The sequence below is a fragment of the Caretta caretta genome, chromosome 2, assembly GCF_965140235.1.
Source record: "Caretta caretta isolate rCarCar2 chromosome 2, rCarCar1.hap1, whole genome shotgun sequence".
Classification (NCBI taxonomy): Eukaryota; Metazoa; Chordata; order Testudines; family Cheloniidae; genus Caretta; species Caretta caretta.
Window position 1 is genome coordinate 135,721,704 of NC_134207.1, and position 27,391 is coordinate 135,749,094.

The 27,391-nt window shown below is 38.4% G+C and overlaps 1 protein-coding gene across 3 annotated transcripts in view; it reads left to right on the plus strand.

The window, feature by feature from the left end:
• The window catches only part of RETREG1 (reticulophagy regulator 1), a 145,209-nt gene that overhangs the window by 86,685 nt on the left and 31,133 nt on the right, over positions 1-27,391 (plus strand). For all 3 annotated transcript variants that reach the window (XM_075125433.1, XM_075125434.1, XM_075125435.1), the window contains 2 exons: positions 17,469-17,595; positions 22,150-22,234. In XM_075125433.1, coding sequence (XP_074981534.1) covers positions 17,469-17,595; positions 22,150-22,234 — 212 coding nt within the window. The remainder of the gene's footprint in view (positions 1-17,468; positions 17,596-22,149; positions 22,235-27,391) is intronic.

The window sequence follows — 27,391 nt, forward strand, 5'->3', positions numbered from 1 at the left end:
ACAACTTGAAAGAATAACATTAACAGTGTGATCATCTGCTTTAGAAAGATTTGACTCTCAACTAGCAATGCCAGGCAAGTTCTTCATTTTACGGGAGTAGTAGTTTTCAGGAGCTTTCCTGAGATATGATATTCCCTTACCAACTTTAGAGAGGAAAATAAGTGCAACAAATGCCAGCATTAATGAGTAAGCCAGGGAGCATATTGGTACATGAATCAAACATGAATATATGTTTAGTTGAAACAGGGAAGGTACAGAGTCATATGTACTATACCATCAGATCTGCAGTACAGTCCCCTGAAAAACACATCAAGGATCATCAAATGCTAATCATGTAATAAAATACTACAGTCATCTCCTGGGAACCATGAAGAAAAGCAAAAGAAACTTCTCTAACCAAAAAAGCCATGTTGTTTTCAGTAAAAAATGGATGTGCAGTCCATAAGTGATACAGACACTGGAGTGTCTGAATGAGAGTGTGGATTGCTTAAACTGACAAATTGTTCATCAGCAAGTGGAACCCACATTCAGAATCTTCCACTGGATAACTGGGAGCTTTGGATACCCAAAAATACAGGACTCAGTCTTCAGCTACCAGAAAAAATTGGCTATTGCCAATATGATGTCCCAGATTAGGCCAACTAAAGTATACGTATCCTCTGATGCCCTTATTTCCAGGAAAGAGTCACAAGGTAAAGGAGGAAAGGAAATTTGTATTATTTCTTATACCAAATAATTAGACACTCGCTTGATATCTACACCTAATGAAGATGTTCATACAGAGTTTAATTTAGCAGCAGTACACAGACTTATTGAACTGATGACCAGTACTATATCCAATTATGAAATGTCTAAATTAAATAGCATGGCTATTGAAAGGAAAAGACTTATAGATCAGGACTGTTCAGAGCTATTTATTTTACTTATTATTAGGGCTGTCAAGTGATTAAAAAAATGTCCCTGAAAGTGAGAACAGGCGTTCATGTGGCACTGTTGTAGCACACGTTGCAAGATATTTACGTGCCAGATGCGCTAAAGATTCATATGTCCCTTTATGCTTCAACCACCATTCCAAAGGACATGCATCCATGCTGATGATGGGTTCTGCTCAATAACAATCCAAAGCAGTGCAGACCAATATATATTCATTTTCATCATTTGAGTCAGATGCCACCAGCAGAAGGTTGATTTTCTTTTTTGGTGGTTCGGGTTCAGTAGTTTCCGCATCAGAGTATTGCTCTTTTAAGACTTCTGAAAGCATGCTCCACACCCCGTCCTGATCAGATTTTGGAAGGCACTTCAGATTCTTAAATCTTGGGTCAAGTGCTGTAGCTATCTTTAGTAATCTCACATTGGTACCTTCTTTGCAGTTTGTAAAATCTTCAGTGAAAGTGTTCTGCAAACAAACAACGTTCTGAGTCATCATCTGAGACTGCTATAACATGAAATATATGGCAGAATGCGGGTAAAACACAGAGGAGGAGACATACAATTGTCTCCCAAGGAGTTCAGTCACAAATTTAATTAATGCATTATTTTTTTAACGAGCGTCATCAGCATGGAAGCATGTCCTCTGGAATGGTGGCCAAAGCATGCAGGGCATACAAATGTTCAGCATATCTGGCATGTAAATACCTTGCAATGCCGGCTACAAAAGTGCCATGTGAATGTCTGTTCTAACTTTCAGGTAACATAGTAAATAAGAAGCAGGCAGCATTATCTCCCATAAATGTAAACAAACTTGTTTCTCTTAGCGATTGGCTGACCAAGAAGTAGGACTGAGTGGACTAGTAGGCTCTAAAGTTTGACATTGTTTTGTTTTTGAGTGCAGTTATGTAACAAAAAAATCTACATTTGTAAATTACACTTTCACGATAAAGAGATTGCACTATGGTACTTGTATGAGGTGAACTGAAAAATACTATTTCTTTTGTGTAGCATTTTTTCAGTGTAAATATTTTTAATAAAAATAATATAAAGTAAGTACTGTACACTTTGTATTCTGTGTTGTAATTTAAATCAATATATTTGAAAATGTAGAAAAACATCCAAAATATTTAATAAATTTCAATTGGTATTCTATTCTTTAACAGTGAGATTTAAAACTGCGATTAATAGCAATTAACTTTTTAATCACGATTAATTTTTTTGAGTTAATCACGAGTTAACTGTGATTAATCGACAGCCCTACTTATGATTTCTTTCTTTCTTTCTGGCAGCACATCCATAAGTACTATGGTGGCTCCTTACCAACACAAAAGAACTCTAGAAAAAGCACTCTTCAACTCTTTTATCATCCAAAAAAGCTGCTTTGATGAAAGCATGTGTAAGAATTTGCTTAAAATACTAACACAGGTCCACAACAGAGAGGTTTCAACACAAAAAAGATGCTATTCCTCAAATATTGTTTTCTTTTCCCCTAGGGTGGGCTAGTTTTAATGGTTGTAAGCATTCGTATATTCAGAGTTCAGATAGCACCATTTAATAAAGTACTCAGTTCTACAGATCATAGTTCTCAACTGTTCCACATATCTAATTACCTATGGGGAGTGAACATCACTGGCACCGCTGCTGATCAAAATGTGTCCTACTTGTGACCTGAATTTAATAGGAAAAATTGTTACTGAGTACATTTCAGTTTTGTGCATTCATTATCTTTATTAACCATTAAAACTGGTTTCCTGAGCGTAACTACATCTGCCAAAAGAGACTGAGATAGAAGCCTGATCCTTTACTGCTAAGATAAAAGTGTTTTTTTTGGAATTAACCTGAGCATACGTTCAATACAAATTACCATTGATTGTAGGTAATAATTTTGCCTTCATTTTTCCAAAACTTTTTCAAGCCAAGGACAAAAGTTGATCCAAACTGTTAACAACGTACAGTGTTTTGTAACTTTTCTAACAGAATTCATCCATTTGGAGCCTTTACATCTTTGACAGTAGCGATATGCTTGGACTGGGGAGAGGTGTAATTAATTAGAGGGAGTTTGGATTTGGTGATGTTACTGGCTACTAGAAGAAAAGAGCAAGTTTCATTAACTTCAGTGTAAAAAGAAAATTCTTGTCACCTAGAGGGACACAGAGGAAAAGTGTTGCCAGAGCATTAGTGTTAAAGAAATATGGATAATATAGTGATCATAATGTAAAGGGCTGGTGAAATCTAGAGGACTTTCCTCAGGACTGCTTTTGACCGGTGCAGTGAAGGAGAACTCCTACATAGATACACAATGGTGGGACTGATTAGGAAGAGAGACTATAAAGATTGCTTTATAAAGAAAACTTACTGTTTATAGTGCGTAAATTAATAACCATGAGTTTTGGTCAAAGAATGTTTACCGTTCACGTGGGTGAGGGCAGAGTATATTTCTAGGTGGTGACTATATGCCTTGTTCCTTGCTAACTAAGCAATTCTCTGAAGCTGTTCAAAGAAAATAGATGTTCGTCTCATCTCCCACTGATTGATTTATGCCATAAATCCAAATTTATGCCATTTGCTTTGTCATAGTCAGCTGACACAAATTATTCGCAATATCTTAATATACCTACCTAATTATTGCATTGGGAGCTCCAAGTAGCATAGGAGAAAATACTTAGACTACATCATCAGCCTTCTAAACTGGACAGATACATCACTAAGAATGTGCAGTCTGAGTTAAGTGGTGTTTAACACTTAGCACTAAATGATTCCTACATACCACATGCCATGCTGTTCACAAATCTTTAATACTTTATTACAGTAAACATAATCCTATTGCACCACCTTATGATAGAAGTTTTAGAAATTTTTGCCAGTGAGAGATGTTAACATTACATAATTAAAACTATTAATTATAACCCTTAATTCTAAAAATACACATTAAAATCAATGTACTTTTTCAAAGTAATTTATTTTATTTTTATTTTACATATTGAAATTTAAAGTTGGGGGGGGGGGGGGCTGGAAGCAATTTTTGTTATCTGTAACTGAATAACATGTAAAACTGATTTTCATGTGATGTCAAACTTACCTGTATCCATAAGCTTTTGGCATTAAGAAATAGCAGATGTAATATTTTAAATATCTAGTTTTGTTTATGCAAAAGGGGCTTTGAAGGAGTGCGCTTTCTAGGATCTCTTCTACTTATATATAACTTCACAAACTTGTTTTCATTTGTTCAAGTTTTGTAACTATTGCTAATAGCCCAGAAAGAAATATTTTTAGGCCTCTAAGTTGTTTAGTTGTAACATTTATCAAACTCTGTCAAGTTCCTAACTGATAAATTCTAAGTAACAACTAGAAAGTCACTTCTCTGTTGAGCTCTGGATTTTGACTTTTTGTAAAGACTGCAATAATAGATATATTAGTTGTTTTGATTTATTTATCTGTAGGAATGTAACTTTCAACTCTGCTGACTTGAGTAATAGGTCCTAAATGGCATCTTATAGTCCACAAAGCCTGCAGAGGCTCGAGGTAGATGTGATTATGGTTGTTGGAAAATTAGGCAGGCTTGAAGCTGTGTAATTACTAACTCTTTGTTTATGTGTTTATAATCCTCCAGTTGCCACATCATGTTCTGCTTTGTCATGGCTGTAATTTTGAGTAGGGTGTGTATGAGTACATATATATATAATATGTATAATGTGTACACATGATTAAAAACATTCCAGCACAACTCGTAGAGATTTTTAAATCAGTAACATGATATCAACTGACCTTTCTGAGAAGAACTTGATGGATCTTTACTTGAGCAGATGTCTACATACAAACTGAGAGCATGAGACCATTAGTCATTTCCAGAGAATGTGATGCTACTAAATCTCCTGGCTAGAATTTGTGACCGTGATAAGTTGAAGCATCTGTTTTTACAGCTATGTGACAGCTTGTGCATTTGCTTGTCACAATTTTAGAAATGATGCAGCAGTTTGCCAGAAGGATGAGGAGAAGAAAAAAGTAGTCAGCAGTTAAAAAAACAATGGTTTGGTTTATTTTTGTTAGTTTTAGACATCTGGTAGCTTACACAAGAAAGGTAACACTTCTATAAAGATACTGACATGAAAGGATTCATAGGATCATTCTTGTATAGGCATATATAACTCTATTATAAAAACCTTGTGGTCATTTCAGGCTCAGTCCTGCAAACTAATGAACACTGTAGCCCCAATCGAGGAAAGTGATTAAATGCATGCTTAACTTTAAGCACTTAAGTAGTTCCATTGAATTCAGATGGAACTACTCACATGCTTTAAGTGAAACATGTTTAAGGTGTTGCTGATCTCTTAAACCCCGTTCAAGTTCTGATAAGGAAGGGTACTGAGAGCAGGGAGGTGGGTTCTGTTTTACAGGGGAGTACTAGACCAAGACCAGGGACAGATGGCAAGATTGAGCAAATAAAGGACGGGGGGAAAACAGATCTTTCCACTCAGATGTTCCTAGATCACCTCTTCTCCTGGAATCCTCAATTGAGAGCCCAAAAAGTCAAGGAGTTGGTAGAATCTTTAGTTATGTGTATGTTTAAAAAATGCCACTATATTTCCTTACATATTATTTTAAAATAAGGGATCTAGAATTATGGAGGGCTGCATTAAAGGAAAATGGTTTATGAATCAGCTGACAACAGAGGGAATACTGGCAATGTTTCATTTAGAGGGACGAGTGGCTTGTAAAATGAGAATCTGGTGTGCAACAGTGTTCAGTGTTGAACTATGATGGGACTATGGATGTTGGTAGTTGTATGAAGAGTTGTTGGTACAAATGGAGGGAGCTGACAGGAATTCTCTGTGATAAGACTATGTCAAGTAAACTAAAGAGCAAAGTGTATAAGACCTTGATTAGGCCAGCCATGATGTATAGGTAGGAATGCTGGCCGTTGAGGAAGAGAGAACAACTACTACTTCACATTGCCAAAATGAGGATGCTCAGGTGGATGCTGGGTAAGACGAGAGCTAATTGGCTATGAAGTGAAACAGTACAAGCCATGATACAGGTGGACCCCATCACTGAAAAGCTGAGGGAGTATTGACTGAGATGGTTTTGTTATGTGAGACAACAACATGCAGAGCATTGTGGTCAGAGGGCACTAGATCTAATAGTTACAGTACTAAACCACAAGAAAGACCCAGAAAAAGGTTGTCCAGGATGCTGCAGAAGAACATGAAGAAGGTTGGTGTTACCTGGAAAACTCATTCAACAGGAATTCTTGGAGACAAAGACCAAGAGCCACTGACCCGAACTAACCGGACAAAATGAAGGCAAAGCGAAGAAGAAGAATTTGTAAATGTTTTAGACCAAAAGATAAAGAAAACTTGGTGTTTCAATAAAAGATAAGAAACAGATGAAGTACTTTAGCATTGCTATTTAAATTATCACTAAATTTCTGAGTTACAAACCATCAAAATGAATTAATGTAGTTCAGGGGTTCTCAAAGTTCATTGCACTGTGACCCCCTTTTGACAACAAAAATTACTACACGATCCCGGCAGGGGGAGGAGGGGGGGCAAAGCCTGAGCCCCCCACCACGTTGGGCTGAATTCCTCAGACTTCGGCCCCAGGTGGTGGGGGTTGGGCTTTGGCCCTAGGCCCCAGCAAGTCTATCACCAGCCCTGGCAACCCTATTAAAATGGAGTCGCAACCCACTTTGGCATCCCAACCCACAGTTTGAGAACCACTGATATAGTTCATATCTTTCTTATAACTACTGTTTCTGCTTGCGAACTCAAGAAGACAGCCTTGTAGTGGTTTATATTTGGAAGGTTATCTTTGCAACTATAAGAACTAAAATGTTTTTAATTAAAGTGTATGTTTTGCAGAAAACAAAGGAAAAAGTACAAATTCACTAAAACCATGCTGTAAGGTGTGATTTCACTAAGGGGTCATCCCACGCACACACCTGAACAGTGTCTCGTCCAGAGAGGATTGTAGAATAGTCATTGTAATAAATGTTGTACTTCGTTATTTCTGTGTTAATGCTTACAGAACCTCAGATGGAAAAATCTTTTGTATGTGTAAAGTGCTATATTGACATTAAGTATGTGAAAGCCCATGCTGTGATGGTGTGGGTATCATCAGTAATACGTAAAAAAGCCAAACTGTCTGAGAATTTAAAAATTGGAAGGTAACAGACCACGAATCCCAGTGATGATTGACCCTGGTGATATTCTAAGCAAAAAGGTCTCTCAACCATGTAACTGTTTCCATCAATTCACACTGAGTGAATAGATATTCTAGGCTTCAGAGTAACACATCGTGACAGACCTGGAATCTGACTCAAGACTCACAGCACTCCTGTGAGAAAGATACATTATATTATTATGCCCTTTTTACAGATGAAGAACTGAAGAACAAAGAGATTGCCCAAGATGACTTGCCAAGGTCACACTGCATATCAGTTGCAGTTCCAAAACTATAATCCAAGAGTCCTGCCTTAACCACTGAGCCACATGTGTCATCCAATATTTTTATTGGTTTGATGTAAAACATACATTGGATTTTACAAAATCAAACATAAGGAGACAAGTAAGCTGAAAAGGTGAGACAGTACAATGAGTGGTTTCAGAGTAACAGCCGTGTTAGTCTGTATTCACAAAAAGAAAAGGAGTACTTGTGGCACCTTAGAGACTAACCAATTTATTTGAGCATAAGATTTCGTGAGCTACAGCTCACTTCATCGGATGCATGCTGTGGAAACTGCAGAAGACATTATATACACAGAGACCATGAAACAATACCTCCTCCCACCCCACAATGAGTGTAGAAATAACGTACATCTAGACTTAGAAGTACTCTATTTAGTTTGATTCTTGCTTGGATTTAAATATTAAGTAATGTTTATGTACAGAGCAGGTCATCCTTTTTGTTACTCCTCAAGTCAGATGAATTGTCTGCAAAATAATCATTAAAGTTATAAGGGAGAGTTCTTCTAGTGGCATGCTGCTTTCATGTCTGTTAGTTCCTGATACTGTTTTCACTTATTTATTTTTTTTAACTGGTATCGTATTTTGGGGAATGTGGAAATACTATGTACCTTTTAAATGTTCGATTAGTCATTTAAGTAGCACATTTAGGTAGTGCTTTAAATACATAGATACATACAAATTCATCCCCTTCCTTAACCAGAGTCAAGGCAAGTAACAATAATCCTGGGAATTGAGCCTGTACCGGTGGGTGGAGGAACGTAAATGAGTTAAAACATTTGATTTTTTTTAAATTGATTTAAATCAGGTCGAGACTTTGTAAAACTAATTTGAAAAACTGCTATTACAATTTCAGATTAAAATGTATAATGAACTAAATGATAAATGTCTGTTTTTAAATGCTACAACAGAGAAGGTATGTTACATTTTACAAAACCACTGTAGTCAAAAACAAAATATTGAAAGTTAAGGCCCTAATGATGGAAACACTTAAGTAGGTACATAACTCAAATAATCTAATTTATTTCAGCTATGCTACACTCGGTGTACAGAGATTATTGGTGAAGAGAGTTAATATGAAAGACTCATAAAGGATTCAGAAATTAGGAAGTGTGGATTTTGGTGATAATAAAGAGGAAGAATTAACAGGAATTAGCAAAAAAAAAAAAATGAATATGGTTGGGAGGGAACAGGGTCAATGTCAGACACATTGAAGTCAAATTTTCCACAAACAACGTTTGTGTTCTCTTCCATGTTTCCCCCTGCCCATAGAAGGAGTTCTTATAACAATCTACAAAAATATTCTCCTTCAAAGCTCTCCTCAAAACCCATCTCTGTTGTGATACCTGCAAAACATTTGACAGTGGCTAAGCAGTTGATAAGCAGTGATCATAGCATGTTAGATTTACTGTAATTATCTGTTACCTGGTGCTTCCCATATCTGTTATAGTCACCTGTTGTCTCTTATTTTATACTTCAGTTGTAAGCTCTTGGGGACTGGTGCCTCTAGATGCTACTGCAATACAAATCATGATTGAAATAGCAAATCAAATGGCAACAGGAAGGTTACTGTCTTTGTCAACACTAACAAAAGGGTATTGATGGACAGGGAGTAGAGGAAAATAAGTTCAGTTTTGGAAAGATTGTTCTCATCACAGCTCTGTGAAATGGATCCTTGTCTGGGTGGCCAGTAAAAAAGGGGTTTTTGCCCCTTAAAGACTCTCCTTACATCAGGTAGTAGAAGGGGAAGAGGTGGAAAGTTTCGAGGGATGGAGCAGGGAAGAACAGGAAACAGCTGGACCAAGGGGAAAGGGCACACCCTTCTTGCTGACTAGAAGAGTGGAGGGGTATTTATACCCCTATGCAGTCTTAGAGAAGCTCTCTTGTACCTGTATTGGGCTGGCAGCACCTACTCTCCCACCATGAAGTTTGCACAAAGACCAGGTTTCCTTATGATCCACTGTGGGCATTATGCTAGTCGTCCTGTTTTCCTTGGGAAGGAATTTTTCCCTGACTGCCAAATTGATTGAGATGGGGTGGGGTTTTTTCACCTGTCACACAGCAGGTTTGGGACCTGGTTGGTGGGGAAGGGGGCTTAGGTTATAATGTCGCAGCTTGATACATAAAACTCATGGCAGTTGTCCCATGCATGTACTTGTTACTGAAGGGATATGGTTATCAGATAAAATGGATTGGAAAATGATTTGAAAGGAAAGCATCCCCCAAGGGAGCCAATCCCCCTCCCCCCTTTTATAGCCCTTTCCCCTAATACAAGGGGAAGACGATGGGATCCCAGGAACGGGATGGCTGGGACCAGGTCAGGGATTATGTAGAAATGATTAAGGAAGCAGTGATGACCTGCACTGTAAAACATATTGCCAGGGTACTCCAAGTTATTTGCGTAAAGTTGTGGCATAATTAAGCCATATCTGTTGACTCCTGTCTGTCTTCTGGACAACGAGTTTGGGAGCAAAACATCCAAGCAGAAATAAATGTCTGACACAATTGGAGATGGAGTTGTGGGGTTGAGAGTCACAGGCTGTACAAGTGAGAGCAAATTAAGTGACCTAAAGAGAGAAGTTAGAGGGAGAAGTGGAAGGTTGTAATAAGTGTTGAGGGATGCCAGCATACAGGAGAAAAAGATGAGCATTTACCAAAGAAACACTGAAAGAGTGGTCAGCAGGGTAAGAAGAATACATGGAAGGCTCTTTTCAGGATTAAAGATACAAAAGATACAAGATACATGCTTGTAAGTAAAGGGAAAAGAAGGTGCAGAGCAGATTATAAAGATAAATGGCACGGGAGGGGAATGAGAGGGGTTTTGAGGGACAGGAAAAAGGGGATGGGTTCTGTGGAAAAAGTACTTAAAGGCAAATAATAGAAGAGACACACTGAATTTGGACATTATAGTGGAAAAGGGAGGAGAGAAGTTCTTGCTGAAGAGCGTCTAATTTGCTTTTGGGGGGAAAAAAACCATAGATGGATCTGTCTCCCATGAGGGCTTTCATAGAGTGTTTGCAAAGAATTGGGAGGCACAAATGGTAATCAGGCAATCAGTCAAGAGTGTAATGCCAGAGTATTTTGCCCTCTAGTTTATGACCTTGAAACAATGTTTGACTTGTTTGGCTGAAGGCTTACCAAAGACTTGTTTCAATATTTCAATTTTTCTGCATCTTGTATACATGGACATAATCAGTGATAGTCTCCATTAGATCATTAGAACATTTCCAAAGGTGTTTCAACCAAGGCTCTACATTGTCATGCACAATACAGTAATTTGTTTGCAAATAATGGAATTGCACACACTGTCCCACAAATGGGGTATTAAATCAAATATTCTTGACATGCAAAAATGATTGTGCACAAATTTAGAAGCCTTTTAAAAATGTGGCCCTTAAAGATTTTAAGGCTTTGTGAAATGCAGTTTAGTGACTTGGGAAATAAGCTCAAATCAAGAAATACCGTGTTAAGGGAAGTTCCAAAAACATGATGGCTAGAAATACTTGAGTTCACATGTACTGTTTGAATGTATTAATGTAATTACAAAGATGCTTGTGAACTCCATGTTAACAATATGTTGTATGGCACCATATGGTGATCAGCACCACACATCATACATCACCTTAGATATCTACAACACTGGTTCTCAACACAGTGCTTTCCCTGAATTGAATACCTTGTACTTTTTCAATGTCAGAAAAAGTTTGATGGTTAAAATAAAATGAGGAAAAATGTGTTTCTGGACTATGCATTCTCATGCTTCTGCATGCTCTAATGTCTTTTGGGGGAAGGATGATATTGACATAACATTGCCTGCTCTCCCTGCATAACAGTTGAAGTACAAGAGAGGAGGCAGCAGGATCAATGCTTTCAAGTGGCCACAGTAGAAACCTGCAGGCAAACATTTTTTAGTCGTGGTTTGTTTGAGATCAAGAGGGGGGGAACCTGGGAAACGCATCTGAAAATCAGGACTGTCCCAAGCAAAATAAGAGAGTGCTGAGGTTGTAGGAAGGACAGGGATATGTGTATCTATTGTGATTTCCTATAGGTGAGTGCTGAAGGAAATTGCTAAGTGTTTTTAGCTAAGTACACATTGCATTGGTGTATACTGTACACAAGGTGCAGTTAAATTTTAGATGCTTACAGTTTCACATAAAACAATGATAAATACTGCGTCTATTCTTCCTGTATGTGTTTGTGTATATCTCTTCTCTTTTCAGAGTAACAGCCGTGTTAGTCTGTATTTGCAAAAAGAAAAGGAGTACTTGTGGCACCTTAGAGACTAACCAATTTATTTGAGCATGAGCTTTCGTGAGCTACAGCTCACTTCATCGGATGCATACCGTGGAAACTGCAGCAGACTTTATATACACACAGAGAATATGAAACAATACCTCCTCCCACCCCACTGTCCTGCTGGTAATAGCTTATCTAAAGTGATCATCAAGTTGGGCCATTTCCAGCACAAATCCAGGTTTTCTCACCCTCCACCCCCCCACACAAATTCACTTTCCTGCTGGTGATAGCCCATCCAAAGTGACAACTCTCTACACAATGTGCATGATAATCAAGTTGGGCCATTTCCTGCACAAATCCAGGTTCTCTCACACCCTCACCCCCCTCCCAAAAACCAGACACACAAACTCACTATCCTGCTGGTAATAGCTCATCCAAAGTGACCACTCTCCCTACAATGTGCATGATAATCAAGGTGGGCCATTTCCAGCACAAATCCAGGTTTTCTCACTCCCCCACCCCCATACACACACAAACTCACTCTTCTCTTTAATATTCTTTCATGTTGTGATCTGTGGAAATAATTCTTAACGCAATTAAGACAGACACATTGCTATTGTCAGCCTTCACAATTTGCTTGCTGTATTTTCTGGCTTATGGCCTATAATTCATATATAGTGTTGGCTTTCTATTCTCTGAGCTATTGCTTCATTGTTAAAGCTGTGCAAAACCGGGGGTAGTTCTTATGAAGATATTCCACAATCCTCTCGTACTATTTTTCCATCCCTAATATTTTTCATGGTTTTTGCAATGACTGAAGGACTCTATAATAATTTTTTTTAAAGGGAGCAAAGTATATAAGATGTTTGAAGTCTTTAAACCATGATTTGAGGACTTCAATAGCTCAGACATAGGTGAGAGATTTATTGCAGGAGTGGGTGGGTGAGATTCAGTGGCCTGCATTGGGCAGGAGGTCAGACGAGATGATCGTAGTGTTCCCTTCTGACCTTAATATCTATGAATCTATAATCATGGTACTGTCCTCATCCTAGTGCTGAGAAGCCCACTTTCTGCCCTTTTACAAATACTAGAGTTGCTGATACTGTCAGAACCTGTGTTAGGCAGTGGCTAATGGGGGAAGACAACAGATCCCAAAATTGGTAACTCTCTTAGAAGGAGGCACCCTATACATCCCCTTCCTAAACAGCACTCCTAGGGAGAATGTTGCGATCCTCATCACCCAAACTGGCTGTCTTCTCCTTGCTGCCAAACTGATGGAGAGCTGCTGTATTTCTTAAAGCCAATTTTTCAAAATATATGTAATTAAAATTAAATTTAGAATCTACTAACTACATTATTAGGTATTACCACTATGGAAAGGAAGCACTACAGATTGATTTAATTTAGCTCTAGGGGCCAGTATTGTTAGTATATGGAGGAGAAGAGAGAGGTTCCAAGCCTGCAATGGTTCTATAGTTATCCTAGCACTAATCCCTACAAGAACTGTGATATTGTGATATTAGAAATTTGTAGCTCTTTAAGGCTGCCCGCCAGTTATTTCCTCCACTTTCTGAAACACAAAGTGTAGCCCCCAATATATGTCAAGAATTTAGTGGAAATGTTGTGTTTTGCCATATTACTTTTCCAACAGATGTCTGGGTAGTTAAAGTCCCCCACTACTATCAGTGCTTGTGGTTTGCATATTTCTGTTATTTGTTCTAGAAATTCCTCCTCAATCTGCTGTTTCTGATTTGGTGGTCTCTAGTTAGACCTCTACTATGACATAATCCATATTTTTTACCCCTTTTATCTTTACGCGGAGACTTTGAAGTGGTCTATTCTCACCTACTTCTGGACCTCAGAACAAGTACATATATTTTTAATATCTAATAAAACACCTCCTCCCTTTCTTTCCTGCTTGTCCATCATAAACAAGGTTATACCCCTTTATACCAATATTTCAGTCATGAGACTTATCCCACCAAGTCTCTGTGGTGCCAATTGTCATAATTTATCATGTCGACAAATACTGTCAGTTTTTAATGTGTATTTCCCATACTCCTTGCATTTGTGTATAGACATCTGAGATGTTGAACAGATTCCCCCCACTGATTTCCCTCTTGTTTCTCCTATGATCCTATTTTAATTTTTCACGTTCCTCCCCCCTCTCAATATCTAGTCCTCTGTTAAGATGGCCTCTTTTTATACTTACCTGTGAGCTTTTGTCACATCCCCCTGGAACCTAGTTTAAAGCCCTCCTCACAAGGTTGGCAAGTCGATATGCAAATATGTTCTTCCCCTTGTTGGTCAGGCAGACCATCTTTTCCCAGCATACCATCCTCCTGGAACGGCATGCCATGGTCGAGAAAGCTGAAGTCCTCCCATCGATACCATCCATGCAGCCATCCATTTATCTCCAGGATCTGCATGTCGCTGCCTGGGCCCTCACTTCCAACCAGGAGGGTGGGTGAAAAGACAACCTACTCCTCTGACCCCTTTCACTCTTGCTCCCTGAGTCCCGTAGTCACCACTGATCTGCTTAGGGTCAGACCTAGCAGTATCATTAGCGCATGTGTAGATGAACAGCATGGTAAGAGGGACGGATGAACTTCGGCAACTTTTCCATAACATCTCAGATGTGTGCTGCAGGCATGCAGTGCACATCTAAAGACATCGTGTCATGTTGGCAGATGGAAGCCTCCATCCCCCTCAGATGGGAGTCCCCAACCACTAGCACCCTATCTCTCCCTATGAAAAGAATGGTGGAATGCAGAAAGCACAGCCTGCTATTCGACAGCTATTTTCTGTTTAAGTCTGACAAATTGCGAGTGGGCTTGGAGCCACAGTACCTTGAGAGACTGCAACTATATACCATATATTCATATTTATAAAGCCTAATCAGACAGTAATTTCTCACTTAAATTAATTTTGTTGCTTATTGTTGGAGGGTAATTACTGATGTAGATAAGTGCCTATATAACATTAGTACTGAATACTGTTTTCAAAACGGTCTCTGTATTTTTAATTATTTTGTTGCATATTTTTAAATATCTACAGTACTTCACAAGGGTACAAATAAGCTTAAATTAATGCTTGCAAAACACTTTGAAGTCTTATTTTATTTATAGTTTGTCACTTTATTCAAATTTTATACTGATGCAAGACAATCTCATATTATAAAATATAATGACAACAATATGCAATTAAGAGTGAATATTAGCTCATCACTAACTCCCTAACACACTGACTAAAGAGTAATTTAAAAAAATAGGCAAGTTTTATCAGGCATATGAGGTTTTACACAGAGAATGAGATCAAAGCAGCTTGTTGTTTAACCAGCTTTCAGCTTAACAAAGTCAATCAGTCCAGGAAAAAGTTTGCAAGTTTTAAACTCTCACGAATAAAAAAGCCTAAACAAGTTAATACAGTGAAATTTTCAGCAAGAACCACATTCATTTTAAAATTTCTTAATCATTTGAAATTTTTAACGGTAAAGCAGTTTCTTTAGAATCCGTTTTGAAATCATTTAAAAATATTCTAAATTAGTATGCCAACCCAAATATTTGGACAAATGTTTTGGGGTCAGTTCTGAGTACATTTCCTTCCAAATTCATGCTAGTTGAATTTTAAATAGCAAAAATGGAGCCAGTATGGTTCTTAGTGCAATCTAATGATTTTTTACTGAATTTTTTACTCTGAATGGTATGAAAAACTGAAAATAAAGGTAGTTTGTCTTTGCTATCTAGCTCAGAAAGTTCCTCTTCCAACTGAATGGTAGAACAATCTGGAAAGAGGGGCCTGTGTTTGACAGCCTGTAGTTTTATGCAGTGTTGCTGTAGCAGTGTCGGGCCCAGGATATTAAAGAGACCCACCTTGAGCCTCTAATTTGTGTATTTAGCACTGTGCATGATACTTTGGGGTTTTTTTTCTTTCCCCCTTCCTTTCTTTATCTAGTTCTTTGGTTTCTCTATAGTTTGACCCATCTGTGACCAACGGAATTATTATTGCTAATATAAAAGTTTTTGTTTGTTGTTGGCAATCTCATAGTAATGCATTAGACTTAATAGGTTGAGTGTCAAAGTAAAAGGACTGTAGTACTGTGTACAGGTTACTTCCATACAGTCTGATCAATGCTGTGCTACCTGAGTAGTCACTGATACGGTTGCCAACTCCCTATCTACTAATGTGGGACATGTAATTCAGATTCTGGATATATATGTAGTGGTACATCTTTTATATTAATGGACCATAATATTCATAGGCCAGTACCAATTGTTCATTCTGTTTGCTACCGTTTCCTGTGTTCAGATGTTTACTATGCACTCATCCAAGCTAAAATTAAAAGCAAACATGCTATCACTTAAAACGTTCAGGTTGTTAGGACAAAAATTAGATCTATTTTCTGTGTGTTTTTTCTAACATCTTGCTGCATGTTCAGCCTACATTAATTCTTCTATATGGGTTCTTTTTTTAAAAAAAAATTCTAAAATAAAAATGGCAATAGACTTGTTCTCTTGAGCAACTATACAATAATAAATTAGGGTGCCTGCACAATAAACAAACAAAAAATAATAAGAAAATGGATTTAAACCTCAACGCTTCAGCCGATGGCTTTGGTTTTAGGATAGAAAAATAAATCTGATAAAGATTTCTCAAATTTGCAAAAAAAATTCTCATTTGCATGCTAAAAATACCCACCAGAATATTATACAATAAATGAACCACATTAAATGGCACACAGTATGGTTTTAAATGTGTGAAAAATGCCCTGACAATGTCCTTTTTAAAAGGAAACACCAATAGCACAAACTTGGTGTTTACTTAGTTGTATAAGGCAGGTGTGGATCTGGACTTTGAAGTTAATGCTTCCAAAGGGCCAACATTAATAAGCAATGATTCCAGCTGTGATTGTTTACAGGGACCTAGAAATATATTACACAGAACTGAGTTATCATGTGTTTTAGGTCTGTTTAGCTATGGAGTTTCAATAAGAGAACGTATTGGTTTAAAGAGTGTAAGATATTGCTATAAGCAAGAGTACAAGTACCGGTAGTTTATTATTCAGAGAAAAAGATTTGATTTTGGAAAACACAGTCAATCTGTGGAAAGATTCTGAAGCCAAGGAACCTGCATGTGTTTGACTACTGTACATAGTGATTTCCCAGATTTTAGCTCAGGCTTTTCATCACTATGGCTAACTATTAGTTAATTGTTTGTATTCCCAATATCACCTAAAAGGCTCTGTCAGGATTGGGGTTCCATTGTGCACTGTAAAAACATAAAATAAGAGACAATAATACCTCCTCTATGAGTTTAAATCTAAATAGACAAGGCAGAGAGAGGATGTGGGGGGGAAGATGTACCATACAGTTAGAGTAAATTGAGTGGTGGTTTGCAAACATGTTAGGAAAGAATGTCCAGAGGAAAAAACTGTAGAAAGTAGTTTGATGACATAATTGGTGCCTGCCAACTTGTAATCTTTAAATTGAGTGGTCTGCATACAAGAGAATACTGTGGTCATATATTTAAATATTTATTTAACAATATAACAAATAACATTTAAATATTCTTGAGTTGCACCTCACTCCACAAGGAGACTTTATTAGATCATTGTGTAATTTATTGGCCATAAAATATGGGATAATAAGCACTGTGGATTTCTATAGCATAGCAGTAGCTGTAGGATAAATGGCAATCAGTTTTAAAAATGGTCAGATTTTGTTTAGGTTTTTTTTATTTCAGTAATAATATGAAAGATTAATCATGTGAGCAAAATATTCCATAAAAGCAATGCCTTCTCAGTTTTACTTGTAACTAAAGTTTTTGTTTTTCTGTACTCAGCTGGGAAGTCATCAATTCCAAACCTGACTACAGGCCCAGAATAAACCAATGTATTGCAGATGCATTGGTGAATTTATTTCTGTTTCTTCAAGAAATGTCACACTTCAAAGAGAAGAACCCTGGCAAGGTAAGTTCAATAAAGTAAGCTCAATATTTTTATCCTGTTTTATCAGGAGGTGTTATGTCTCAGCAAACTATGATTGATAATATAGTAGGTAAATTTGCTAAAATAAAGACACTAAGCTAGATTCAGTAAGGGCTTGTGCTGGCTTTTTCTTGTACGGATTGTAAGGGAGGCTCCATGTAGCAGAAAAGTTGCCCAGGGGAAAGGTTTAAGGCAGTAGGGCCCCTCCCCCCCTTAGCTGTTGGGCTTTCAGCCAGCCACTGTGTAACACCAGAATTGGGGCAGGATATGGCATGACCAGGGTGGCTATGGGATGCACTTCTCTGGTGGAAATGCCATCTGTCTCCCTAGGGTAGAGACATCAGAAAGATCAGATCACAGGAATAGCTTTAACAAAAACAGGAGAATCCTACATCATTTATAAATGTATGTATTATTTTTTAAAATAGCTTTAATTGATTTTCAGAAAGTTTTACTCAGATATTACATAAATAGCATCTAATATTATGATATGAGAGGATCCTACCTATATCATAGTGCTATCATTTATCTGCTCATATAAATGTAGCATATTTTTTCTGAGACAGACTGAGGTGGAAAACACATGAGTGATAAAGGCAAGCAAGAGTTGTATAATACCCTGCTTCTGTTGGCAGAGTACTGTTGTTTTTGGCCAAATCTGAACTGATCTTTTCTCAATTAAACAAAATATTAGTAGCGTGAGCAACATTGATAATGGAACAGTGCATCATGGCAGCTGTAGTGGACATTGTAGATTTTTGCTTGTATCTTTCGGTATTTCACTATTTTTTTTCCTTTTTGCATTCAAACTTGGACAAGTTACATTTTCTTCTTGAGATCATAACAAGAGTTTGCATTGAGATTTTTCCTGAAAAGAAGGCTTTCAGATGTAACAAAATGAATTTATATATTCCCAGATGAAAACTACATTAAGAAGTTAAGGTTGAGAGTATATATCAATAACACAGGGTAAATACATTATAGGGATGTTGTGATTATCCTAGAAACAAGCATAAACCCAGGAAATTCAAAGTTAAGATTAAACTGAAAAAAACCCCAATCATATGAGGTATGGAAATACAGCTTTAATGCATCCAGACAACCAAATCTGCCCTCTACTGATGCCATGCAATAACCATATTGCACTGGTGGGGAGGGGCACTTATCTCTTGAGCATCTCTTTGTAACTGAGTGTAGTATTTCAGTCCTTTTGCTGCTCCTGGCACCCCCTTTAGGTTGTCTGCCTGTCTCTGCCAGTCTTCTTTGGCTTCGCCCTCCAGCCAGGTCTCACAGTCAGACTGAACATCTTGCAAAGAGTCCAACAAAAGAGTCTATGTACCCTCACCAGAGTCTTTAGCCCTAGCTTTAGGCCCTTTAAATTCATCCCTTTGCTTGGGCTTCCAAGTGAGACCTGTCCCCTTCTTGGGGCTTAGGTTAGGCTTCTTTCCCTCTCCCCCTATTCCCCCATTTCTTGGGGTTGATGCTATTTTGCTGGCGGGGGAACTTAGCCCCATCCATTACTCTATGTTCCAACCTAGATGCCCTATAAACAGCAGCCACATACTGTTCAGTTAAATTTGTTGATGCGACTTCCCTAGGCCTCTTCCCATCTGGCCCCTTTATCTTCACCAATATCCCAGGACCAAAATTCTCAGGTTCCTCTTTCCCTGCAAACCCAACTGTGCAAGCAAGGCAGTTGTACACTGGCTAGTCCTGAGACTACGTCGGCCAAAGAGGAACTCCTTCCTACCCAGGAACTGCCCTACTATGGCCCTGCATCAAATGTTATCTGAGCCTGCTGGGCTCTGATTGGCTATCACTAGACCTTCTAGCCCTTGGAGGACCAAGTCTTTGTTGTTTCCAAGATGTTTGCTTCCAAGAGGCCTCTCTAGGCAGGCCTGGAAGACCCAGCTTCATTGGTCTTTTCCTTTCATGTTGCTCCTTTCTGGGGTAGGGTGCAGCAGAGCAGTGGGACCTCCAGCAGGAGACCAGAAGGGCCTGGTGCATTCTGTCACATCTATATTAAGTACTCCTGAGGGACTTCTGCGTCACTGTGCACACCCAGAATTCGTGTGTCCCTCATAATAAGTAGGCGCATTGCCAGCAGATCGAGGTATGTGATCATTCCCCTCTATTTAGCATTGGTGAGGCCTCATCTGGAGTACTGTGTCCAGTTTTGGGCTCCACACTACAAGAAGGATGTGGAAAAATTGGAAAGAGTCCAGCGGAGGGCAACAAAAATTATTAGGGGGCTGGAGCACATGAGTTATGAAGAGAGGCTGAGGGAACTGGAATTATTTAGTGTGCAGAAGAGAAGAATGAGGGGGGATTTGATAGCAGCTTTCAACTACCTGAAAGGGGGTTCCCAAGAGGATGGATCTAGACTGTTCTCAGTGGTACGAGATGATAGAACAGGGAGTAATGGTCTCAGGTTGCAGTGGGGGAGATTTAGGTTGGATATTAGGAAAAACGTTTTCATTAGGAGGGTGGTGAATCACTGGAATGGGTTACCTAGGGAGGTGGAGGAATCTCCTTCCTTAGAGGTTTTTAAGGTCAGACTTGACAAAGCCCTGGCTGGGATGATTTAGCTGGGGATTGGTCCTGCTTTGAGCAGCGGGTTGGACTAGATGGTCTCCTGAGGTCCCTTCCAACCCTAATATTCTCTGATTCTATGATGATTTATTCCTCAGAAAATATATTCTGCCCAAGAAGTGCTACAGTTCTGCCTTTTGCCCACCAAAGGCCACTGAGGCCCCGGAAGAGCCAGCAGCTGGCTGTTCTGGTGCCACAGCAGCCTCTGGTGGGCAAAAGGCAGAACTGCAGCACTTCTGGGGCAGAATGTATTTTCTGTGGAGAAAAAATTCCGTACGTGTACAGTGGTACAGAAGTCCCCTAGGAGCAGAAGTTCATCACAGCATCCTGTCTCCAGAGCCAGGTTAGGACAAACAGAATGGGGCACCCTGGGGCTGCTGGGAGGTATCACAGACTGGGGTTCCAAATGGCTAGTGGGGGAACAGCGTTGAGCCAGCGGCTGAATAGGAGTGGGGTGCAAGGCCACATGAGGATGGGAGGTGTGGGGACAAGGGCACGTTCCTGACTGAATGGGAGAGGCTTGGAGTCAGCCAGGGTCTGTATGAGGGAAGCTCACCAACTCCTTAAGAATCCCGCTCCTCCCCATCCCCAAAAAAGCCTGTTCCATACTTTTCCCACCCTCACTTAACAACCTTCCAGATTCACTCCAGGCTCCTTCCCTCTCTGTCATCTCCTCTGTTACCCCTGGCTCCCCCAAGCCTTTTCACTGCTTCTGACAGGTGCAGGAAATATAGTTCTGTACTGTAATTTGAAGGAATTACTCAAAGTTCTGTATTAATATACCTAGTAAGAAATCTGTCTATTTACCAGAATCTTTTTTTGGTCTGTATTGTTACAGATATACTTGCTGACAGATATTTTGAAATAAATTACCAAAATAATTGAAACTGGCATGATTATATTGTATTATTTTGACAAATAAAATATGCAGGATTTTGCAGAATTTCAAAATATTGTGCACAGAATTTTTAATTTTTTTGGCGCACAATTCCCCGAGGAGTAATTAAGGCATTTTAGTGTTTGAGGTCTCAGTTTAGACAAAACTGATTTTTAAAGACACATTAGATTCTTTTTCCTCCTCCCTTTTCCCCTGATGGTGTCACTGTTCTATTATTAAGACCATAAGAGAAAAAGTAAAGTCTGATAGTGGGTGCTGCTCCTTCTTAATTAATTTTATCTCCTAATTTAATTAACAAGCTTGTACATTCTCAGAAAATGTATGCTATTTTCTAAAAATAAGTGCTGTAGTTTTGGGGAGGATATGTTGTATTTTTCAAACACAACAGAGGTTAAATCCCTTCTTTATATATGCAAAATTCAGATTAACCTATGGAGCAGTATCTGATGCTTCCATAATGATACACTGTACAGTGTTTACAAGTGTCAAGAGTTAGCACTCTACAAGACAAAACAATGAAAATGTCAAGTAAATTACAACTTAATTTGCACAAAGCTATATCTGGCTTTAGCTAGACCTTGTCAGTGCCTTCCTTTCATGATCGTCAAAATCAGCACCCGGTTTTAAATAGAGTAAAAAAAAAAAAAACCAGTTGTAGTTTTCAGATGGATTTTGAAGATGGTGACCTAACAAAACGAGCACCTGTTATTGCTGCCTATTGTATTTCTTTTGATATTCATTGTATCCAGTTTTCATGACTGGTGATGACCTGGAGGTTGTTAAACCTTCCATATGGTAGGTAGAGGGAAGAAGCCTTATTTTTATAATACCACCTGAGACATAGCCTAATCACCCAAAAATATGTTGTTTAATTCTTACTGTAATACTTGTATTGCAATTACTGTATAATAAAAAAAATCTTCAATAGTGTACTTTTAAACTAGAATATTACCCTGCTGGGGAACTGTTCTTATCACAAAGTGTAAATATTTAATGTCCTAGCAATATGAATTCTAACTATCATCTCTGATCTCTTCTGTTTTCAGTTTTGCCTTCTGGTCTGCAGTGTGTGTACATTTTTCACTGTCTTGGGTAGTTACATTCCTGGAATTGTACTCTCCTACTTTCTATGTAAGTATAGTCTTTTTTTTTTTTTAGTCATGTCTTATGCATGTTGTATGTTCATTATGCAGTCTAACATACAGTCTGTTTTTTTAAAAAAGTAATTCTGTATATGGACCTTGACCAATGATGGTTTCATATGGAAGTCAAGTTACAGATTTTTCAGTTTGTCAGTTACAATTCTGGCACACATTGGCACAACTGTATGATATCTTTTAGGCAGTGATACAGAGAGAGACACACTTATGCGAAAATAAAAATAAATAAAACACACTTATGCGAATAAAAATATGTGCTACCATGACCACAAATTCCCTATTGGAACTTCTGAAAATATTTAGTCACTTTGTATAAGTAGTCATTATAATGTTGCTTTCCCATAGAAGAGAAACCATACATTCCCACCCTACAATGTCTGGACCAGGTTAGAATGTGCTGTTTTTTATGTGTACTTTGTCAGTGATTTCCATCTTTCAGCAGTACATTTCCTTTTCTCAGACAGCAAATGATGTCTTCAAAGACTGATGGTGGGCTCTGAGCTACATCTCACTGAGATGTCTCTTCCATGGAAAATTATCCCACTACCCCTACTGTTGTTGTGGTTTTTTTGTTTTGTTTTGTTTTGTTTTTTTACAAATTATGTCACCAACTCCTGTAGTGTATCATGTGTCCACATTGTCATCTAATACTGTCGTTTATATATGAATGGAGTTTTAAAAAATTCAAGAGAGTGGGTAAAGAGCTGAGTAAATTATATGGAAAAAAACCCATATGCCTCTGTTTTGCCAGTATATCAGTGTCAATCTCTGCTGCTGTGAGGGAGTGCCTTGTCCTTTCAAGAGAACTCCTATTTAAGGAGGGGGGGAAACAGTGATGCGTATATTAATCCACTGCACTGGAGTGTGATATCAGTTCAAGCACACCGAGTCAGGACATTAATAGATACAGTCAAATGGGTTAGCAGAAAAGTTCAGTGAAAATATCAAAGATTATTATAAGAATTATTACCACCATTACAACATTTATTATAATAATGGAGCCTGGCAGATTTAAGAGATTTATATTTAGCATTGTTGGAGTATTGCAGCACACAGTACAGTGATTTATTAAGATCACCAGTACAAAGGTTTACAGGCAGAAAAACAAAAACCTTTCTGCTTACATCGAGCTTTTTGAGCCAAATATAATAAACCTTTATTTGTTCTAAAAGAGCTATATACCAGCATTGCAGAATTAATACAACAAGAATGCCAAAAGTTTACCCCCATTGCAATTGGGAGAGTAAGTTAATTTCAAATAAATGTGGCTAGCACCCTCTTAAGATAATGACTGTACCATTATCACCAAGGATCTGTCCTATACCTGGAATAGAAAACATCTACTCAAAATCAAGGAGGGCACTGGCTTTTTCCCCCCTCCTCAGGACATCCAGAATGCCATTGATAGTACTCCTGTGCTGACAGAAATGGCCCACACCCACCCAGCCACTGACTGGAAGATCACATGGAGCAGCAAACACAGTGTGGATCCAATCTCAGATGCCAAATAGACCACTGCAAAAGGAACAGTTTTTAGAACAAGAGGTCATGTGATCAGAAATTCATTGAGATGGTAGTCATTGACAGACGTCCAATACGTTACCTCGTCCTAGCGCTTTCTATTTGTTTTATAAATTGGGTGTATTTGATTGGAGTTATCTTTAGTTTATATTATGTTTTATTTGCATTTGATGTTTTCTTTAAACATGTTGTTATAGTAACCTCTGGAATTCATGAATACTGACTCTGTCGCATGGTAGGTGATTATTTTTTTGTAACTCTGACCTATGTCATGTAACTAGGAACAGGAATTAAAGTTCAATGTCTTACAACCCTGTAATATTATTATATTGTGGTAACACCTAGAAGCCCCAATCAGAGATCCTTGCCCACTAAGTTAGGAACAGTAAACAGGTTGTGATAGTTTCTTGCGGTATCCAGAACTGTAAGTCACCCTGTTACTTCTCTGCCTAAGCATAAAAGGGATCTGCTGGTGCTTAACTGAGTGACAATTCCTTGCCACTCCAGTTTGTTAGACAGCCTCACATATGCCTCAGGACTCTGCCAGTCATAACTGCCTTGCAGGTTAACCCTCAGTGTACTTCAGTTCCCAAACTCTCCAGAAGCTTCTCCCTACAACATCCAGATCCTGTCCCTGGACATTCACAGAAATTACCAAGTATGCTGTTTCCAAACAGACAGAATATGCACATCAACCTGTTGGTTCACCTGAGGATGCACACCTCACGTTAATATAACAGCACTGAGATGAATTTATAATAAAACAATAAGTTTATTAATAAAGAACTGAGATTTAAGTGAAACTAAGCAGACAATAGAAACAGAAAACAAAACAAATAAAACAAAAGTATAATCACACTTTCTAGTGACTAAAATTTATCTCAACAGGCTACAATCCTTAACTAAGATAAGTTTCTTATCTAAAGCAACCTTTCAGTGTCACCCACCCCACATGGCTGGGGATCCACCATTCATGGAATGCAAAGAGCGCTGAGCCCTTTGTTCCCGCAGTGATAGATCACCAAAATGTCTTTTTGCTTCTCCTTATATTCGCCAAAGTTTATTGTCTTTGTTACCAGAGTCAGGATGAACCCTGGGGTTCATAGTCCAGTATCTTCCCATGCTGATTTCACATTTTCATGTTAATTTGTTCCTCCTGTTTACCTCTAATGCAAATGAATTGCCCATTGTCACCGGCATCACCAGGTTCAGTTAGAAACAGAGAGATAACTATTCTCCATCTTGTCAGAGAGAGAACATGTTTCTCCCTTTCTTTATTTGGTTACAGACTCTAAAGCATAATATCATAAGCATTCATAATTCCTCATAGTATTAATACATACATTTCACAATGATATCAATGACCCGTGTGTCACCAGCTTTCATTTGACATCTCTGACAACATTCTTTATAGATAAATATCATGACAGTAGTGTTAGGTGTAGTGAATTTGTCCAGCCTGACAAGTTGCCAACACACATTGAACCACCAATGGGCCTCTCTCTCTCACTCTCACTCACACTCACACAGACACACACTAAAAAGATGGTCCATGTCCCACGATACAACATCATAGATCATTCTCCTATTACACCCATACAGCTGCCTACACTAATTATTTATCTCAGGAGCACAAGTAATCCAAGCATTGGAGGGCACATAGTGGCTACAGACAGATCAGGACACTTCATGTTACAATACAAGGACCATTGGCCCAGTCCTCTAAAGCCCTTCATGGCTTAACACACACAAAGATGATCTGCTTAAGACCTGCCAAATGTTGATTCTGTGGGGTCTGAGGAAGTCAACATATGAGCATAACAGTTGTGCCATTCAGGTGCTTTCTTAGCTGTGGAGTTTTTTGGGCATACTTGTACACATAGGCCAAATTCTGATTTTAAGCTACGGTTTCCATGTGGAACAGGTGAAACATAGCATAGATTTCAATGCTCTCTAGTGTTTAGCTGTTCTTATATCAACTTAAAAACTTGTCTGTCTATCCTGACAGATGAATTTATTTACTATGGTTATTCTTTGTATTAGAATAATGCCTTCAGGTCTCATTGTGGTAAGTACTGTACAAATGCTCAGTAAGATACAGTCTGTGTCCTGAAAAAAATATTCTCTCCATTTCACATATAGAAAACTGGGGCACGGGGAGACTAAACCATTTGCCCAAGGTCACAGGGAGAAATGTAGCAGAGTTTGGAACTGATCACATACCCCCCGATCACATATCACATATCCTACTCTAGAGCTTTAACAGTCTTTTCTCTCTACAGGGGAAATGTCAGAAATGAGGAGGAATATTTTTTAAAGCTCTCACAGTAATGACATTTTAACAGTTGATATATTATCTGCCACCTCTTCCCCAGCATATATAGAAATGGGAGATAATGTTACCCTACAAACCTGTTATGATACTGGTCTTGGCAGCAATTATTGGCTGAATGCATTGTAAAGCCACACCTTTAAATCCTATTTTGGGATGAGCCAAAATTAACAAAGCACGGATTTCTTTTAAATATATAAATATTTTTTTTATTTTTGCTGACAACACCAGAAATATTATTTCATCTAGCAGTTAAAATTGCTGATTGACATAGATTGATCTTCCACAACAGCAGAAACTTTCTCCAGAGTCAGTGGGACAAAATGAACATACAAGTCTGGATCAATTGTATCCACTCAGGGCCATTACTTGGTAACATTTTTCACTACATTTTAATGACTTTGCTTTTGTTTTTCTCCTTGTAAAAGATTTCATTTGCCTAAAAATATATATTTTAATCAGACTGTGATTGTGACCCAGGGATCTCTTGTTGCCAAGTGGCAGCAGGAATAGGTGGTACATAAGGGTTACAGGAGTCCCTGGGTCTGGTATTTAATTCTAGTTTACCAAAAGAGTGTCATGACACATAATAATCGCCTCTGTCACACTGGTTGTCAGTATCATTGCAAAATGCATGTACGGATGTTGTGTATGGAGTTATATATGAACGCTGAAAATTATGTTCTTAAGGTCTATGTATAGGGACCAGTCGCCAGGAACAGGGAGAAACCGGTTTTCTTTCTGGCAAGAAATATTTATCTGTTTCCATGTAAATTAAGTATTGTCTGGTTCACAATGGTACTCTACTCACCAATCTGAACCAAATGCTAATGAAGGATAGTGAATTCTTCAAAGAGAGGAAAGGAACAGGAAGAAGAAAATAGTGGGGTAGACAGAGGCAGGGAAACCCATCTTGAGGTGCACATCAAAGGTATGTGCTGGTACATTTAAGGGTGCAAAGAGACACCCTGGCATCCTTCACCTAGGAAGTACGATAGCAAAATTTGCTTAATGGAAAAGGGGTCTCAGTCAGGCCTAGTTGAGAATGTTGAGAGAACTTTGGGTGAAATAAGCTTTTTTAGACAGGAGGATAACTTGTTAATTAAGTTTAGCCTCTAGAAAGCATGTTATGATTTTGTTTTATATGAAACCATTTGTTTCCAATATTCTTACTCACTGTTACTTGAATTTCTGTTCTTTGATGATAAAGTTATACTTATTTTCTCTGTAAATATATCTAAGTGCTGTGTTTAGCAGAGCTGTTTTCTAAGGTAT